The 20,086-nt window shown below is 46.4% G+C and overlaps 1 protein-coding gene across 1 annotated transcript in view; it reads left to right on the forward strand.

Moving 5' to 3' along the window:
* The window catches only part of NFX1 (nuclear transcription factor, X-box binding 1), a 2,569,209-nt gene that overhangs the window by 972,526 nt on the left and 1,576,597 nt on the right, over positions 1 to 20,086 (forward strand). The window contains exon 10 of the mRNA XM_069620539.1: positions 9,420 to 9,517. Coding sequence (XP_069476640.1) covers positions 9,420 to 9,517 — 98 coding nt within the window. The remainder of the gene's footprint in view (positions 1 to 9,419; positions 9,518 to 20,086) is intronic.

Raw genomic sequence — 20,086 nt, forward strand, 5'->3', positions numbered from 1 at the left:
CAGGTACATCCTTCATTATTGTATGTGTCACGAGTACCAAACACCGGCGGATGGCTTTTATACCCGCCAGTTGCTTCTCCGCGTGAACAACGTTACCACCCTGACCATTTTATGGGACGACCGCCAAGTACAAGTATGCCCTTACGCGGTACTAACGGCTAGATGCAACATACAGACCGTTGTGGTGGCCTAGTGCCTCGTTGTTGGAACAGCCATGCGATTATCAGTGCGACCGAAGAGCTTATTTTATCGTAAACCAACACCCTGTGTACTGCACACGAACATCGCTTGCCTCAAGACGAACTATTTTGGATCGAGAGTAAAGAAATATGCAAATCGCAGAATATTCTCTAAAGATTTGATGTCCAATAAATCTACTTTGCCAAATGGACAATCTTGCCGTTTGCTTTTAAACCACAGTTTCATATTCCGAACTGTGGCGCTGTATTGTGAGATGATCTAAGACCCTGTGTACAGCAAAGGAACATCGCGTGCCTCAAAACAAACTTTTTGGAACGTGAGCAAATAAAAATGCAAATCGCTGAATATTCTCTAAACATTTGATGTCAAATAAATGTACTTTACCAAATTTACAATCTTGCGGTTTTATTTAAAAGTACAGTTTCATATTCCGAATTGTGGCGCGCTGTGTTGTGAGCTAATCTGTGTTGGTTTCCGGGTTCTGTGTGTAGTCGCGTAGAAGACGCCTGGGCGCGTTTGCCTACGCAGCACAGTCACGTCACGGATAGAGGCGGGGAATATGAATGTTTTGATAAAGTCTGTTTCAGGGGCGGGGGATTTGATTTAGTGCCGCAAAAGCAGGTGAGCCAGGGCGATGGGGGGAAATGATAGGATTATCAGAAAATGACGGCTGATTTTGAGTGCGTTAATGGACGAAAAGTCGGGTAAGGTCCATAGGAAAGTTTTCTACGATCTACCGATTTATGCTTAAAAACACATGGCCGAACCGTAGGGACAATAAAAAAAAAAGTCCCGGAACTATCCTTTAAGTTGTCATGTGTCCTGGTTTTTTTTTTTGAGGTAATTATCATGCATGTCTTTACTCACTGCCTTATGAAATAGGTCAATTACCTTTTCTGTTGACAGGCCTGGTATACATGTGGACGATTGTCTCAATGAATGTTCTGTTAAGCTTGTCAGTATTCCTTGTTCTTCTGGAAAAATATCAGTGGTATATTCCACTTCCCCTGTTATGTTCAGCAGTGTTATTGTTTCATCAACCAGTGTCTCTGATAGTTTTGATACTGAAAGTCTTGCTGTTGAGGAATTAGCATCTTTTCTTTTGGGGATTTCTTCAAAGATTTTCTTTAACTTTAGGTGTCTGCAAAATTTGTAGACGTCTAATTGTGTTTGAAAATAGTCCCCTTGATAGGTGGGACTATATGATAGGCCTTTACTCAGGGCTGATGTTAAAGCTGGTGTTACTTGGAAATTGGAACGATTGACGATCAGGTATACCTCCTGTTCCCTATTCGTTGTGATCTTGTTTTGACCCCTTGTTGGTTTTCTTGTTGTATTTCTTGTTTCCTCCCCTCTTCGGTGCTTGGGGTTGAGATATTTTGTTTTGTTCCAAACGTTGATGGGGTGTATCTGTTTTGTAGGTGGTAAGTGCGAGAGCTTTTTGTATCTCATTAATTCCTCTAAATGAGGACAATCGTGAGTGTCAGATGGTACCGATTTGGTTGAGTTTTCTGTTTCCAGTGTCTGTTCAGTAGGTCTTGTGTCTGAGTCGCTGGCTGTTTTTTGATCCATTGAATGGTGAAACACATGTAGAGAGTTTAGAAACTGGGAATTTGGAAAATAAATCTCTCTCAAATCTAACCAATACCTACTCTTTGCAAGGTATTTCATAATCAACAACTGGCACAAACTACTTTAGGACAAATAGTTGGCGCAGATTACGATTAGCCCCCTCTCATAAGTATCATTACAAGAACAGCTTCATCATTCCTTAAACGTGCTGAATGCAACCCAAGCCAGCTGAAGTGAAGGGCAACCAGAAAACACTCGATAACTAAGCCATAATCCCGCCACAAACATCTCTGGACAACATGGCAATGAAGAGTGACAAAACTAAGGAGGAGGGGGAACGCAAACTGCCAAATCCTTCTGGCGATTGTGGAGCTGAAAGCATCATTAAGCTCGAAGAGCGATGAAGTGATGGTCAATGTGGGTCTGTTACGTTAAGCCGTTCAGCACACGAGACTGAGGATGAGGAGGATTCAGCTGCGCTTTGTGGCTTCATAGAACCAGGAGCGAGATTCCCAATCCGAGATGATCAATGTTCCTCCATCTCTCCACCCGGACCTCACATGGTGGTCCAGGGAATGCAACATACAGAGGGGCAAGCCCTTCTGGCCTCCCACCCCGCAGGTCATCATCACTCCGGACTCCTTGATGAGGGTTAGGGAGCCACTTTGGACAATCTCTCGGTCCACGGCACCTGGACTCGACAGGAGCAGGAATACCACATCAATTGGTTGGAGCTGAACACCATCTGGCTAGCGCTCAGAGCATTCCTTCCACTTGTCAGGGGCAAAATTGTCCTCATCCAGACTGACAACTCGACTAGCATGTACTATGTCAAGAAGCAGTAAGGCATCAGATCCCCTGCAGACTGGCAATCAGCATGTGGGAGTGGGACCTGGAAAACGACATCTACCTCACGGCAGTCTACCTTCCGGGGGAATCCAACCTGGGGGCAGACGGGCTCAGCAGGTTGGGAGCGAACAGTTAAGAGTGGCTGCTAAATGACCTTGTTATTCAGGAGATCTTCAACAGATGGGGTCTTCCCCAGGTGGATCAAGGAGTCTTGCCAGCTCAACATAATTCTAATAGCTCCATGGTGGCCGACCAGGCCATGGTTCTCGGAGCTGCTCAGCCTCTTTCACCTTCCGACGAGCCCAGCACATCTGCTGGTGCAGCAGGGGGGCAGGGTCATCCACCCTGCACCACGGAAACTAGCCCTCACAGCGTGGTTCCAGAGCAGGTCACGATAAGGCACCTCAGCCTCTCCCAGGCTAATCTGGAAATCATACAGGGGGCAAGGAGCAAGGCTACCAGGGCCCAGTATAAAAGTAAATGGAACAGGTTCTGCCACTGGGCAGACTCCAAGGATATCGACCCCCTGGATGACGGGCTCTCTTTCTCAGCGCACGTCGCCCACTCTGGCTTGCATGTGGACACCTGCCGCACTTACCTCGCAGCCATCGGGGCTTACAGGAACTCAGAGGAAGGGGGGGGTCGTCTTCTTCTCCTCCTCCAATCCGATTGCCGGGAAACATTTGACGTGGCTCGCAAGGCTCTACCTACCCATCAGGAGGCCACACCCCGTGTGGGACCTGAACATAGTCTTGGACGCCCTGGCGCACAAACCATTTGTGCCAATGGCGTCCGCGGACATCAGACTGGTCACCATTAAGAAGGCCCTACTAGTCGGCCTCACCTCACCTCGGCTCTGAGTGCGCTGGTCGCCTCAGAACCATATACTACCTTTCACAGGGACAAGGTAGTCCTGCAGACACATCCAGTTTTTCTGCCTAAGGTGCCGCCTGCTTTCCATTTGAACGAGGAAATAGTCCTTCCTACGTTTTTTGCCGATCCTAAGGACGAGGCACAGAGAGTTTTGCACTGCCTGGATGCCAGGCGTGCCCTGAAATTCTACCTTGACACAACCAAGGGCTTCCGCAAATCAGACACTCTGTTGTAAGTGATTTCAACCCAGCATTTCACCTAAGTCAACGCCTAGCGTGGGATGCACAATTGAAACCCTTAATTATATATTTTTGTCTAGAAGTTCTTTTATTTCTGAATGATGTACCCTTATATCACGCCCCTCTCTTTGAATCCCCCCGGTCTCAGTGAAACCGGAAGCAGGCTGTTTTGCAAAGTTAAAAGATTTATTTTATGGATTTGAACAAGATATATGTCACACTTTTATGAATTGGAACAATATCTAGATATCACACTATTAATATTTATACAATGATCAGCATTGGGTGATCTCAACAATCAACAATCTCTTTATTCAGAATGAGTATGGATAAGAAAAATCATAAAGCATGGAATAATACTTGATGTGGGTTCAATCAAATGCAATGTCACTGTCATGATGCCTACCCCCGGGCTTCAGGACCAAGGCCCTCAGCTCCGGGAGCATGCATCCAGACATTTGTTTAAACCTCAGCAGCCCTGGCTAGGGGCTGTCTGGGTTCAGTCCTGGCGCCATAGGTGCCAGGCTCATAGACTTTACTTACCTGATGCAGACCATGCTGCAAAAGAGTCCAAGCCTACATGATGCCTGGATGGGACTATTTTGTTACAGGGTCTATTTTTTACTCGGGCGTGGCTCTAGGGAACTTCTTACCTGGAACTACTTTGGAGGCTATTTAAACCACACCCGAACAGCAGCACATGTTTTGTGTTATTCTGCATCCAGCAGCGTGACGCTCACCGCGCCTGCAGCCAGCATCCAGTCTTCTGCCACGCCCGCGTGCCTGCAGCCAGCATCCAGTCTTCTGCCACGCCCGCCTCGAATCCAGAGCTCCTAGAATAAAGAAGAAAAGGACAAGGTTAGAAAACGAACTTATTTCAAATTCCTCACCTAATTCCGGAACCATTTCATCTCCGGACCTGGAAAGTACATCAGTCCTGCACGCATCGTTTCGCCAGCTCCAGCACGGTGCCATACTCACCAGTTCTCACAGCATCTTTCGATCTGGCACTGTCTCCATCATTTCTTCGCCGTAATCCGGCACCTAGGGGACACGAGAAAAAACAAGGTGAGCCAAGGGAATCAACAAATACAACCTCTTACCAACATAGACTTATCACCGGCGGTGGTATTCCATAACTCGCCACATTTTCATATGCCGCATCTGTAAAGGGGGAGAAAAACAACACGTTAACGCATGCAATAGTTACCGGACAGCGTTTGGTAACACAGACTCTTACCTGAACGCTAGCAGCAGCTACGAGACCACCTTCTCACAAACTCAGTTGCAACTTAAGGAAGGAAGGGGACAAGAGTGAACATCGGGCACATTTAACTCTTTGAACTTGATACTTACCAATCCCGCCAGGGACTTCAGAGTCAATACTTACCGCAACTCTCCCAACGCCTTCAAACCAGTGAAGTAACTGGTATCTACGTGCCCCTGCAAGACACGCAGGATGGAGAGCTCATCTTTTACGAACATAAGGTGAGGTTACTAAGGGGATATCAGAGGTGATTAGTGGGGGAGAGCGAGAACAGTTGGGAGGCATCACTAAAACCCACAGGTGGTTAATCCCTGTCTCCACTTGCAGGAAAATACTTCTTCGGGTCCAGCAGACAAGACTAGGTGGGCCTGTCAAGACAGTCCTCTCTGCACTACGCATCACCTCTGCACTACGCATCACGTTGAAGGAGACCGCAGCTGTCTGGGTCCGATCGACACCCCTGTGGGGTCCAGGTGAGCGTAACAGTCACTCTTTCCCCCTGATACTACTCAATCCCCCCCTAATATGCAATATAAAGATGGAAGGAGAGAAAACAGGTTATAGGAATATACAATCTCAACCAATACAGTTTCAATCCCAATTCCCCCCAGCAAGCAAAGAGAAACGGGAATGATTTCAAAACAGGTCAAATGCTTTTGAATGTGGTTTTGAATTCATGGGAAAAACACTGAAAAATGAATTTAATTATCTAAATTGGATTCAAAACTAGTGGGAGCCGCTTTGTATAGTTTCAGGTAACACTAGCACTGATTGAATAGCTAGCAGATTGAAAACTGAATTCTGAGGTCAATTGCCAAGAATAGCTGTTTTACACGTGATTAAATTGAGCCAAACGCTAATTCGCGGCAAACTTTTCCGCGTGCGAGAAACGAGATTGCGGGAAAACTACAAGGCTGAGGATGTTAGCTTCAATTTGACACTTAAATTCTGTTTCTAGCATGTACGGTATGGAAGTTACAGAGGTTTTAGTAGAGGTCGATTTTTCTCAGAAAGAGTCAAGATTTTCAAATGAAAGATGCGCTTTTGACTTATAAACAGGAATTTCTTCACGCTAGAGAGTCTATGAAGCCACAAGCTACACGACAGCACAGCCACCGATCCAGTGACCCCCCCCCCGGATGGTTTCTACCTGCCGAGACGCTTGCCTTTCTTCAGCAAATATATTAGCGCAAAGAGGAATTTATCACTACAATTAACAAAGGACTATATGGATGAGGGAAAGATTCAGAAAAACAAGAAAGGTTCTACAATGCAGTTCTGGATATGATAGAATGGGTTGGCTAGGATTACTTAAGGATAAGATATTGGCTATGGACAATTCTATGCTAGATACTCACAACTATGGTTTGAAATAGGCCCGTCAAAGATATAGTGAAAGGTTTTGGACTGGAATTCTGCTAGCCCACCGGACAGGATTCAGGCACCCGGTTCTGCACTCAGCACGGCACTCTGGTCTCTGCACGGCCTCTGGACTGGATCTGACTGGTTGGTTCTGGGTTACAGCTATCCGGTTACAGCTCCGCTCTAGTGGTTTGGATCTCTCGGTTCTAGCAAGAGTTCTTGGCAAGAAAGCAGAAACAGCACAGCCAGGCTTTTCAATTTTTGGTGTGACCCTTAGAAGTCTGGGATTAAAATCTGGTTGCAAGATTTTAAAGGCCAAGCTGAGAAGGGTTCAGCTTTGGAATTAGGCCTTCTGCTTTCAGAGTTCTGGAGTCTTGGATCTGGGTTCCTCCTGCAGAACGCTTTGCCAGTAAGTCAGTTGATGGGTGAATCTGTGTGTCTCTAGGTCGTAAACTGTCCCTATTTATGTATTTCCCAAAGGGTTGGGTAGGCTGAATTATACTAATCACGCCCTCTAGGAATCCTATTGGTTATAGTATTTCCCCTCTCCTGATTTGAGAAGGAAATCTAGTGTCATAGCGATGCTGCATTTTACAATCCAGGGAGTACCTCCCCTTTGTTTCTGTACAGTATATCTATTTTTCACATAAATCATATTTACAATATCACCAACTTGCTAGCAATACATATATACATCACAGATTTAATAGAGCAAGTATCTGTCCGAGTTCCATCTCGGTGAGAGCTTCGGTTCAAAATTGACAGTTTTTCGTGCTTTTGGTTGGGTACCCAGTGTCAAAGCTGTCCACATTTTTCTCCATACATGCGCATGACATCTGGGCATAATCCTGTGAAGTTTCATATTTCTAGCATTATCACAATTGCTACACCATCAACATTTCGTTAGTCCTGTCTCTAAAAATCGCACAGAGTTCAGAGTAGTTTCAAACTGTGAGCAGCATTTTCATATTAACAACCTATAAATTAAAGATTTTTACAAGTTTTGCACAGTTTTCCGAGTCTTTTTCAAAAAGATATTTTCTGCAGTTTCAGATACACAAATCTGTCTGGTCCCGCCCCCATGGTTTGCTGGGCCCAGAGCAGTCCAGGGCTCTCTTCCTGCTGGCAGTTGTTTTCTGTTGACAGTTGAATCAGCATATCTCTTCAATCAAGAGTCTTTTGTCTCCTCAGAGCAACAGGCCAACATCTCCTCCCACCTCCATTAACAACTCAATGACAGTTCCTGAGCAGAGAGCAGGGGGAAGATGCCTTTGTTTGGGGCAACCTGTGGAATGTGCCTTTGAAGTACTGCGGCTAACATTAGTTCACTTTTGAAACCCCTTGTTTAAAATTCTTTTCAAAATAAACTTACATTTTCAACAAATATACACACAGATCTCATAATTCCAGTCTTTTTAAAACATAGAGATTGAATTGTGGCAACCTATATTGCTTTTGATGGGAAGTCTCTGCTTTTCCACAACTTGATCTTAATGTACAAATTTAACTAACAGTATAAGTAAATGACAGCTCTGACCAGGCGAGCGGCGGTACTGCGCCCATATCTGACAGATTTTCCAAGCAAGCACCTTTTTGAATGTGGGTTTTCTTGTGATGAAATGTGCTTCTCCTGACATTGTGCTTAGGTGGATTATTTAAATAAAGTGATGTTTAACACCCAACAAGGATGTTGGATCTTTTCTGATGTTTGGGAACCATGATTTTTCATTTTCAACAGCCAAGGAAAAACAGATTTTAAAGCACTTCTGGGTTTTCCTGGCAATGCAGCCCTGCCTTTTCAGGTCATTCCATTTCAATCTGTGGGCAGCCCAATGACAGGTTTTGGTAGTGTGGTCTCCGGTTCCGCCACTGACACAGGCAAAATTGATTGGCGGCCTATTTTTCAGGTTTCCCTGCGCACTTCTCAGAGATTTTTAGCGCATAGAGCTTTTTGGTAGCCATTCTGTGCTTTCTGATGAAAGCAGCACACAGCCTAGTGGGTCAGAACATCCCACATTGTCACTTTCGGAGGTACAAGACCAGGCCATCAGGCCTTCAAGGCCTCCATATCCAGCTAGATGGTCTCGGCCATCAAAGAAGAATGCAAGGCCAGCACAAGCCGCTTCCGGCGAACATACACGCCCACGCAGTCGGGGCCAAGGCAACGGCCATCGCATTCCAGCGCCAGGTACCTTGGCAAGTCATAAGGAGGGCGGCCACTTGGGCCACTCCCTCAGCTTTCTGCAAGCATTACTGTTTGGATGCCGGCTCCAGATCTGATGTGGCTTTCGGACAGGCGGTTCTCAGTAACTATTTGCTTAAGGAGGGTCTCCTCTCCACCCTGGGGCTAGATTCAGTTGTAATCGGCCATGCAATATGGAGACAAGAGGAGGGGACGTAAGAGTAATAAGTTACTCACCGTAGTGACTAACGATCCCCTTTCCTCCATACCACCATCCTCCCCCCTAACAATACTGGTGTCCTTAAGCAATGTTACATTTATTGTCGACGCGTCAATGGGGACTGAGGTGTGACGCCGAAGAGCGGAGTGAGGGCAGCGTATGCTCCCAGGGCCACACACCCACGCACCTCTAAATTTAAAGGGGAAGAACGTTTTTTCTGGTGAAAAAGGTTTCGTCTCCCGTCCCTTGGAAGGGACGCCCATGCATTATGGAGGAAAGGGGACTAAGGACTAAGAGTATGTTAGTCACTACGGTGAGTAATTTATAATTTCTCTCATCTGCTAATCTCATCAACTGATTGTGCTGGTAGGCTGTGCAGCTCTAAGTAAATGTGTCAAATAGTGTGTCACAATCTACAAAATGGCACTAGCGATTGGAGACACCCCCCCGTTCCTATGCCGCATTACCTTCCTCCTTTTGCCACTAATTTCAGAAAGTATTTGCTATTTATTTTTGTTTGCTTCATTAGAAGGCATTGGAGTGCTCCAAAGGCATGCATGCAGCACACAGCTTTGTGCGACAGTTCTGTTTTGAGTTACTGATAACTTTTAATTGATGCATTTGCTTTGTATGAATATAGTTAATTTTTTCCAGATTTTATCCACACCTGTGAAAACCTCTGCCATGAAGGAGAATGTGGAAACTGCTCCCGTACCTCAACTATTTCCTGTAGATGTAGTTTCAAATCAAAGGTATTTTTTTTTACATTTATCTCATGTTTTATATTTTGCCAAACTTTATTTTTTGTGCAGTCTTAGCCCTACATCACATATTGGAGGAACCTATAATTAACCAAGTCTTTTGTTAAAAGCCAAGGCTTGCTTGTTCTTATGGTATTGGTGTTTTAACCAGTTACTATGGTCATACTTAACATGGGCAAAGTTGTAAGTTTGTGAACGCAAACAATGCGCTTTTTTTGTATTTTTATTTTAGTATTTTTCTGAAAAACTGGACTATTTTTCTTTGTGGAATTTGCTGTAACTAGCATCAGCGTTCCAGATATTTCACATCTCGCATTATGTATTGTTGTGATGAACACATTTTTATAGTAAAGAAAACCTACTCTTATTTTCTTTTCTCTTTGTTTTATGCTGAAGGTGGATTCTGCTAAATGGGAATAATCTGTAAATTCATGTAGATACCTTATCATTGGAAAGATTTGTCTTGGACCTTATTGCTAGGACCCAGATGTATCAACCTATTTTGTTAGAGGGTGTTTTCTCAGCTGTATCCTCAACCTCCAGCCAGTATTAAGCCAGAGCAGTCAAGGCAGCTCTCTAGGAGTGTATTTGTTTAAAGGTACAGTAAATACCTTTTTGATAATCGTACAGTAAGGAAATGTCCACCGAGCAGGGTGCAAAATTTCAAGTTGAAAGCTACTAGCCACTCTCAAAAGTCACTCGCTCAATTTGTGAATGAAGCGCCAGTGCAGTTATACAACCGAATGCGCACCACATTTTAGTATTGTACTTGCGTGGCCCTTCTAGCACAAACCAACGATTACATGTACATATTTTACTCACGGTCTACTAATAAACGAAACAACAAAGGAGGTTTGTACTGTGTCCTAGGTTTACACAAAGAATATATTGTCAGTCATTGTTTAAATAATACACATCAAATACATTGTGCGGCGCAGGTGGCAGGGCCGATGATTGACACAAGACACTATCTGTGCTTTGGAAGGCAATCAGTGGCATTTATTACATCATGAAATGCGACAAGCCATACATGAAGGACATCATGGAACCTGTTAGGTCATCAATTACATCCTTGGGTGTTGGGGGAGTGTCAGTGGCCATCACCCTCGCTCTCTGGAACGGACTTAAGGGAAAATATGTGACCACCCCACCCCGTAAACCGACATTTCTCCCTTTCATGTACCGGTAAGGACTGCACAATGAGCACCTGGCATGACACCTCACGGCTCTGCGCTTAACCAACCTTGGACTATAACATAAATCAGCAAACAATCTCCCTTACAGTGACCCCAATTGTTGAGCCACTAACTCAATTCAATGCAATGTGCCCCAACCTACCTCTGCTCAGTACCCTCTCAACCACCAATCTACAGGGTGGGAGGGCAGGAAACTTAGTGAACTGTGCTGCCTCTGCAGGTCCACTGTTTCTGGCCGGGGCAAAAGAGAGGACAAGCACCCTTTGCTGCCTCTCCTTATACCACCTGGTTCCATGCTTCTGGTGCCGGTCCATGAATATGACATAATTGCCTGTGGCATTTGGAGATTTCGGTATGTCGCCATTCAATTCCTTGTAACTTGTTACGTGGGATTTCTCAGCCAAATTTGGTCCCTTTTCTACCGACATGTAGGCGATCATGACACCAAGGAATCCTAGTTTGCAGTATGAGAGAAAATAACAAAAAAGTTCACATTCTGTGTTTTTCAGAAATTTCCAATAAAATGATGTACGAAGAAGCCTGCAGGTTTTTCCTTGTAAGAGCTAGGAACAAATGGTTTGCTGTTCTGAATTCACCATTTTCCAAGCCTTTAAGAACAGGTTGAGTGGAAACAAAAAAAAACATGTTTTTATAAGGTTACCATCAGTTTTGTGAGAGGTAGGCAATGTTTCCCTTTTTTCCTATAGAACATGCGTGGACGAAATGGAAGAGGGTAGGAAAGCTGAATGGGAAGATAGAAGGGCATACATTTATGAAAAGTTGATACAATTCAAAGTTATGAATGGGGTCATTTGTCTAGGTCAAGCAGCAACTATGTAGGTAACATTCCCATAGTTTGGGAAACAATCTGAAAGATGACAGATAAAAAGGGAATTTGCTGGACATGTTTGGACCTTTTAAGGTAATGGCTTCTGTGAATATTGAGAAAAGCAATGCACCGCTACATTCCCCCGACTATTCTAGTTGGGAAATCACACATTTTTTATAACGTTTCACAAAACAAGCAAAACCACAAGCCATAAACTGATCCATGGTGCACAGGATTTTTATGCTGACGGCCTAAACAGACGTACTTTGCATTTGAAAATAAGGAAAACAAATGTGGTGTGAATTGGGGAAACAGCAAGTGACTAAATGTAGGTTACTTTTGGGAAGCGAAAGGGTTGTGTAACAGAGCACAGTGGCAAATGTATATGAAAGTTATCAAAACCAAGAGAATACAACAAATGTCCAACATTCCCACAGGTGTCCCGACGAAAACGGTACCTCACATGTTGTGGGTACACCTACCTGGACACAAAGGGAAAAGGCTAAACCACTGGTATCCAAAAGGGTTTGCAAAGAGGACATTTTTAGGATTTTGTCCTTGTAGACAACCTACATATTTGGGCCTGAGGTGTCGCAGCCACCAAGGAAAATGGGGAACCCCATGCATTTCTGAAAAGAAGACACCCGGGGGAATCCAAAGAGGTCAGACTTGCATGAATCGCCCTAGAATGTATTACCCACAATGCTCGGCAAAGTCCAAAATATAGGGAACAAAACACAATTTTCAGACATTTGCCACAAGGAAACCACCGGAACACACTGGCAACAACCCATGTCCTACCTTCCCACGTTACCACAGGTGTCCCGATGAAAATTGTAGCTTTGTGTGCAACCCACAGATTTTGGTTTGGGGTGTTGCAGCCACCATGGAAAACTGGGAACCCCATGCATTTTTCAAAAGAAGACACCTGGGGGAATCCAAAGATGTCTGACTTTCGCCTATCGGCCTAGAATTTATTACCCACAAGGCCCGTCAAACTCCAAAAAGTGGTGAAAAAAACATTTTCACATATTTGCTACCCTGAAACCACCAAAACACACCACCAACAGCACTTCCCCTACCTGCCCAGGTTTCCACTTATGTCCCAATGAAAGCCAGACCTCACATGCATGGGTGTCGTCACCTGGGCGAAAATGAATAAATCATCCGTATGCCAAGTGCTCTGGGAATACAAAAATCACTGTGCAGTACCCAGGGCCGCCCTATTTTTCCTCTTCAAGCCCTTTCACAGGCACCTTTGTTCACTCTCCTCATACATAAAGTTTGTTGTGCAGCAGGACAAACATGGTTGGTTTGGAACAAGAAAAGATCTTGTGAAGAGTAAAGCCGCTTCAAGGCACCAACCGATTTACTAGCCATTCATGCACCTTTTGTGTCTGCAGTCACTAGCCATCCATTTCAGCAGTCGCACCACTAACAAATGACTAGCTCCACAACAACCGTATCTGCACAAGTATATCAAGTGGACATCCACTCACATGGCAACCTCGTCTCCAGGCGATGTCTTTCAAACCAACTTCAATTAATTGCATATCAAGTATGCCTGCATTCAAGTCATGTTGCACCATCCATATCTGCAAACATACACACAATACACATCCACTAACATGCTAATAATTTCTCCAGTGATGGCAAAGTGCATTTACAAAAGTGCATTCACATCAATCACATCTGCATGTGCAGCTCAGCTTTACCTCACTCGCACACCAATCACATCTAAGTCATTCTAAAAGAAGACATTTCAGTCATACAAAACTTGAACTTTATTGTAGTAAAACATTTCTGATGCTTGTTAATCTGCTTAGAATCGCATGCTGTGCATATAGTCTGACATCCAGTGGTAACCGCAGAGTATTGCATCTTGTCTTTCGAGGATCGAAAGGGGACGTCGACATGGGCGTGTCTGTAACACTATCTCTAACGTGACGTGTAGTGTACCCAAAATCCCTCACGCGTCGAGGTCCCTTAGATTGTTTTTTGACGGCCAGATTACTGGTCGCCCTAATGCGGAGCTCTTGAAAAAGATTGCGTTATTCTTATAATTATCGACTTTGGTCGTTTACTCCCTTAAGTCACTTCGACGATTGAATCCTGTGCATCGTGGAAGACTGCTGCAGAATTTTGACGCTCTGTTGATCCGGCGGCGCTGCCGTCCACGTGGCCGGGCCCTCTGGCCGGCCCTTGCTGTAGGGCGAGGGTGTCGGGGTGGCCATATTCTTACAAGTAAGCCTTTCCTTTATCACCCTCTGTTCCCTGTGTTTTGTCATCGCTGTACCTGTCTTGTGCTATGGACAAGACTCCATTTAGGTATGGGACATCCATCAGGTGAGAGAACCAGGGTTGTCGGGCCCAAATGGGGGCCACCAATATCATGGACACTGGTTCTTGCTGCATCTTGTGCACAATCTTGTTGAGTAGGGGAGTCGTGGGGGTTGGGGGGGCATAAACACATTTCCCTGACCATGCAATCCAAAGTCCATTCCCCTTGGAGCGGCTCTCGGGGTACTTGAAGGCGTAATCTAGGCATTGGGCGTTCTCCAGAGTTGTGAACAAGTCGATCTCTGGGAAGCCCCATAGTGCGAAAACTTTGGAGACGTTGTTTTCGTGTAGCCACCATTCATATTCTACAGGCAGTGGGAAGTCTCCGCTGAGCACGTCCGCCAGAAGATTGAGTTCTCCTGGAAGGTGTTGGGAAAACAGGAACATCTTTTGTTTGAGAGTCCATATCCAAATGTTCTGCGACAGCTTGGATAGCCCTGGAGAGTGAGTGCCCCCTTGTTTGTTCAGGTAATACATGGGCCTGTTGCTGTCTGTTAGGACCAGGACTGTTTTCCCCTGTAACTGTGTTTGAAAGGCTTTTAGTGCTTTGAATACCGCTAATAGCTCCAACAGATTTATGTGGTTGGACGCTACATCCAGGGACCACACTCCGTGCGCTGTTTGCTGAAGCAGGTGAGCACCCCAACCCCGTGAGAGATGCGTCTGTCGTGAGAGTGGATTCTACTGCGGGGGCGGTGAAGGTCTTCCCCTTCAAGCGGTTGTCCCTCAACCACCACTGCAGAGAGGGAACGAGGGCTGGTGAGACAACTACCAGATCTTCCCATTGTTCGCTGACCTGGCACCACTGGCTGTTCAGCCACTCTTGCATGGGTCGCATGCGCAGACGCTCGTGAGGAACTAAGTAAATACAGGACGCCATCATCCCTAGCAGCAGCATGGCCTTGCATACCGTCACTTCCCGACTGGCTACATACTGAGGGATCTGAAACAGCATGTTTTGGACCCTCTAGTTGGCGGGAAAGACAAGGCCATCCCTTGTTCGAATTGGAGCCCCTAGAAACTGTTTGACTTGATTGGGGTCTAAGCTGGATTTTTTCTCGTTGCTGGAGAAAACCAGACTGAATAAGAGGTATATTGTCTTCTGAGTGTTCAATTGGCATGTTTCGTAGGATTCCCCTGTTATGAGCCAGTTGTTGAGGTAAGGGTAATGTGGGACGGATTGTCTGCGCAGATGAGCTGCTGCCAATGCCAGTACCTCTGTAAACACCTTTGGTGCCGAGGCAATGCCGAAGGGGAGTACTTTGAACTGATAGTGCTTGTCCTCCATCAAGAATCTTAGGTATTTTCTGTGCGCTGGCAACATTGAAATATGAAAGTATGCATCTTTCATGTCCAGTGGTGCCATTTAATCTTCCTGTTTCAGCAGTGGGATTACTTCTTGTAAAGTGACCATACAAAACTTTTGAGGTTTGACAAATGTGTTTGCTGGGCGCAAGTCTAGTACTGGGTGCATGGTGAGATCCTTTTTGGGTACAAGGAAGTACACTGAATAAAAACGCTTATTTACCTGAAGAATCAGGACGACTTCTATGGTGCCCTTTTCTTGAAGGATCTCCCCCTCTTGCAGAAGGATGTGCATGTGCTCCGGAGTCGGGCGTTGTGATTTTGGTGGTCTGAACTGAGGTGGTCGGCAAAATTCTATGAAGTACCCTTAGGCCACGGTCTTGAGTACCCACTGGTCTGTCGTTATCCCATGCTTGAAGGAAAGATGTTAGGCGCCCCCCAACCAGGGTGGCATGGGAGAGGACCTGGATCCAATGGTCATTTCTGACCTGAGGCCGGGTAGCCTTTGGGGGTGGAGCCATGGCCTCTACCCTTTCCACGCCACTGTCCTCTAGGTGGATAGGTGGTGGTGGAATTAGATCCTTGATTACCAGAACTGTACTGGTTCTGAGGGGAGCGGGATTGCCCACAAAAGGACCGGCGGGAACCACCCCCTATCTGTTGAGAAGGTTTCTGGGTAATCTGCTGAAGGGACTTGAGTGTCTCATGTTCTTTCTTGGCTGTTTCCAGGGCGTAGTCCACTGCTTTGCCAAACAAGTTGGTTTCTTCAACGGGCTTGTTTATCAGGGCAGCCTTGGTCTCCGGTTTAAACCTGGAGTTGCTCTGCCAGGCATGTCTCTTGAGCAAGGTACCCTGTGCCAAGGTTCTTCCTACTTTTTCAGCAGCGTCTAAAGTGTTCTTAAACGCATTTGATTTACCTGCTTGCCTTCTGATACAATGGTGAGCAACTTAGCCCGCAAGGGTTCTGGTACTTCTTGAAGGCCTTCTTTCAGCAGGTTCCACTTGACATCTGCATAACTAGCCAGTAAGGTGGTATTATTGGCTATTCAGGTGGAAAACGCAGAAGCTGTTGTGACCCTCTTTCCTAATGAATACAGCTTCTTGGACTCCTTATCGGGCGGTGCCTCTCCTGTAGACAGTTTTCTAGTCGTGGTAACCAAAAAAGAATCTGAGTGGCATGGCCCTTAATGTAAAGAGTCAGGAGAAGGTCGGAACTATTTCTCCACCCTGGGGTTCACTGCTCTTGTTTGAGCTGGTAACAATGAGGGTGCCAATCTTCTCTTGATAAGAGTTTAACAAAGGAATAGCTTGGCTGGCAGGGGGATTTCCTTAGAGAATGTGCTCCACAAAATCAGATTCCGGCACTGCTTCTTGTGTGGCGATCTGAAAATGTTCAGCCGCCTTCTTCAAAATGGCATTAAATACCATTTGATCGTCCACAGGGGAGGCCTGGCGGGCTAGGGTGGAGGGGGGAGAATCCATGCATAGGACATCGGGGTCCAGGGTAGTAACAGGGGATGGCCAAGGTTGAACCTCAACCTGGCGGCTATCATCCCAATTGTCCATAGGATCTGCAGGGTCATCCATATTGTAATCCTCCCCGAAAGGGGCATCGTCTTGCCCTGACCTCATCGTCTTGACCTGGTCCACCTGGACCTCGTCATCAGTGAGGTCATAGATATAATCCTCATGAGGATCGTCAAAGATCAGTGGAAATTTAGCCATGGGTGTAAAGGGAAGGTCGTCCCTTGGCCTCTTGGGTGAAAGCTTCTCAGAATAAGTGACACATTTCTGTAGTTTGTCCATGCACACCTCAAACTTCTCCCTGGTCCATGGGGATGAACCAGAAGGGACTGGGGGAGGAAAGGGATCATTTTCCTCTCTGGAAAATCGAGATTTATCCCCCCTAGCCTGCTGAAGGCCGTGGCCCGTCTTTCGGCGTGTCCTTAGGTCGTTCCGTGTGTCTCGGCATGCCCTTCGGTCGTTCCGCGCGTTTCGCCGCGTCTTATGACCTTTCTTTCTGACTAACCGCCGAAGCGATCCTAGCGATGCCATCGCTGATGCTCGGAGGGTGCGCGGTGGATTTCGGTACCACCGGGGCCTTGAGCAGCGTGTGCGTGTCCTCCTGGAGCGTCTCGACTGCCGCAGGAGTTTTAGTGCTAGCGCCCTTTGTCTTTGAATGCCCAGTCGCAGGCCGCTGCTGCAGTTGTGGGATCAGCGGATTCCAGCAAAGTTTTCGACGGGTCCGTGGTGCTTCGGCGCGCTTCGACTGTGATGCCGAAGCAGAACCTTGGGTTGTGCGTTTGGTGTATACAACTTGTGCGTCCTTATAGCCGGGGGTTTTCCCCATAGAATGACTCTCGTCGCGCCTGGCGAGATCAGGGACGGACGCTCTGGATCAAGAGCTCTCCGCCGCTAGGTCAATGGCTTCCAATACGGAGGCCTGGTCATCGCTAGTTACCCTCTGCTCCAATGAAACTGCCTTGCCCGTACAATATGCTATCTCAAGACAAGGGAGAAACGCTTCACCCGTGCCCGCAAACCCTGAAGTTAGCGGCCTGGCTCCTGAATTCATAGAGTTAGGGCACTTACAACTTCCTCATAGATGCATGGACATACTCAGGGAGGCAAGAAAACCAAACGCCCGATATCGCTATTCCAGTAAATGGAAGTGCTTTATCTGGTGCGATGCCAAAGGTGTCAATCCCATTGACTGCTCTCTTACTCACATTGTATTGTACCCGATTCACTTACTAGACTCAGGCCTGGTTTTTAATTCCCTGAAGGTTCACTTAGCTGCTCTTTCAGCCTATACTACGTCACAACAGAAGGTGTTGTGGTGGAAAATACCAGTTGTTAAAGCTTTCATGGAAGGGGTTAAGAGGATTCATCTCCCCCATTTCTTGCCCAGCTCCCGGATGGGACCTGAATGTGGTATTGACTAGGCTCATGGGGTACCCCTTTAAGCCTATGCATAATGCAAGTCTCAAGGATCTTACCTATAAGACAGCCTTCCTAGTGGCTATTACGTCCATTAGAATTGTTAGTGAACTACTGTCACGACCCTCACCCCGGACTCCCACTGGCAAGCCCACTTGCCAGGTGGGATCAGGGCTCGGGTCTCCATTAAGGCCTTGAAGGCCTGGCATCCACTCCCAAGGTTCTCTTGGAGCCAGTCCTGGCACCTATGGCACCAGGCTCATACACCTTGAACATGTGTGCAGGGGACTACTTTTTTCATTTGGGGCCTTCAGCCAACATGGAGGCACCCACATAGCTTGGCTCCTAGGAACCAAGCTATGCGGTATAGTGTTTTGGATGTGGTGGCCTAGGGACTACTTTACCTGGACTACTTTGAGGCTATTTAAACCACACCCGAACAAGAAAGCACGCTTCGCGTTACTTTGCAGTCTGCAACGTGGCGCTCACAGTGTCCTGTGATACCCACGAGCCTCGGAGAAGCAAACCTGCAAGGAGACAAAAGGAACATCGATAGCAGCATCTTACCTGCAATCTCCATGTTATCCGCTCGCAGCTCCAGTGAACAGATCTGCATGCTTTCCAGACCGAAAGACCTGAAAGAGGAAGGGAAAGGACAAAATTAAAGAAAGCATATTAGACATTGCAAACTGTACAAGAAGTTATCGGGCTGGTCGCCTCCCGGCCGGCATCGCTCTGGAATTCCACACACGCTGGGTAAACACTGTGACCTGCAAGGAAGGAAGAAAACAGGTTAGCAAAGGCAAAACAATGCAGCGCTGCACATAGCGCTTACTTACCGCATCATAGCGCACATCACGTGCCATCATTTACCGGCGAGGCTCAACTCAGCCAGTTTGCCACGCTGAAGCTCTGCACACCTAAGGGAGAAAAAAGGGTATCTGGTAATAATATCCCCAACAAAAATATCGCCGTACATATGGTAGTCGGGAACGGCCATAGGAGATATTTTTGGTGGGGATAATTTATGGGGTAAATGGATGGGGGGGTTGCGGGGGTGTCCCCTGCTCCCTTTTAAAATATATGGGGGTTGCAGGGGTGTCCCCTGCAGGTTCCATGGGGTAATATCGCCGCAAAAATATGGCGAAATTTTTGTATGGCGATATTTTTGTGCTGATATTATCACATGGAACCGAAAAAAGACATTATTAAACAAAGAAAGGCATGCAAGAATAGCAACGCTGTACAAAACGGCTGCAATAAGACCTAGCTGAGAGACACAAACGGGCCTGCGCCAGTGAAGTAACTAGGCCGCACATGCCCACAAAAGACAACGCGCCCCTGCCAAGAAGGCAGGACGGAGAGCACGCCTAATTCCACAACAAGGTGAGGAGAGGGCCCAGAGTGGCTGAAGTCACACGGGGTGGTGGGAGGATATTTACCTCAGTCGGCCAGTCTTGAACACAACCCTCCTGTATTTTCAGGCGAAACATTCCCCGCAGACCACATCTGGGAAAAATTGGGAAGAGGATACCAGCAGCCAACCTGGCTGAGTGGTGTCCCTGTGGATACCAGGTGACCGTAACAACTACAGGCCCTTTCAGTTCTAGACCCTTTTGTTACAGTTCACAGAGATAAGGTGGTTCTGCGCACTCACCCTCGATTTGCGCCTACATTTATTTCCAAGTTCCATGTGAACCAATCGATGGAACTGCCTACCTTCTTCGAGAACCCCACTAACATGGCCGAAAGAAGCCTACATACATTGGATGTGCGTAGAGCAGTCATGTTTTACCTGGAAAAGACTAAACCACTGAGAAAAACTAACCAGTTTTTCGTTTCAGTGGCAGCTGGTAGATGAGGGGATCCTGTCTCTAAATCAGCCATCTCAAGGTGCATTGTCAAATGCATCACACTGTTTTCTCTCTTGCTAAGATGCTAAGAGAGAAC

The sequence above is a fragment of the Ambystoma mexicanum genome, chromosome 5q (genome assembly GCF_040938575.1).
Source record: "Ambystoma mexicanum isolate Mex_15411 chromosome 5q, UKY_AmexF1_1, whole genome shotgun sequence".
NCBI classification, from domain to species: Eukaryota; Metazoa; Chordata; class Amphibia; order Caudata; family Ambystomatidae; genus Ambystoma; species Ambystoma mexicanum.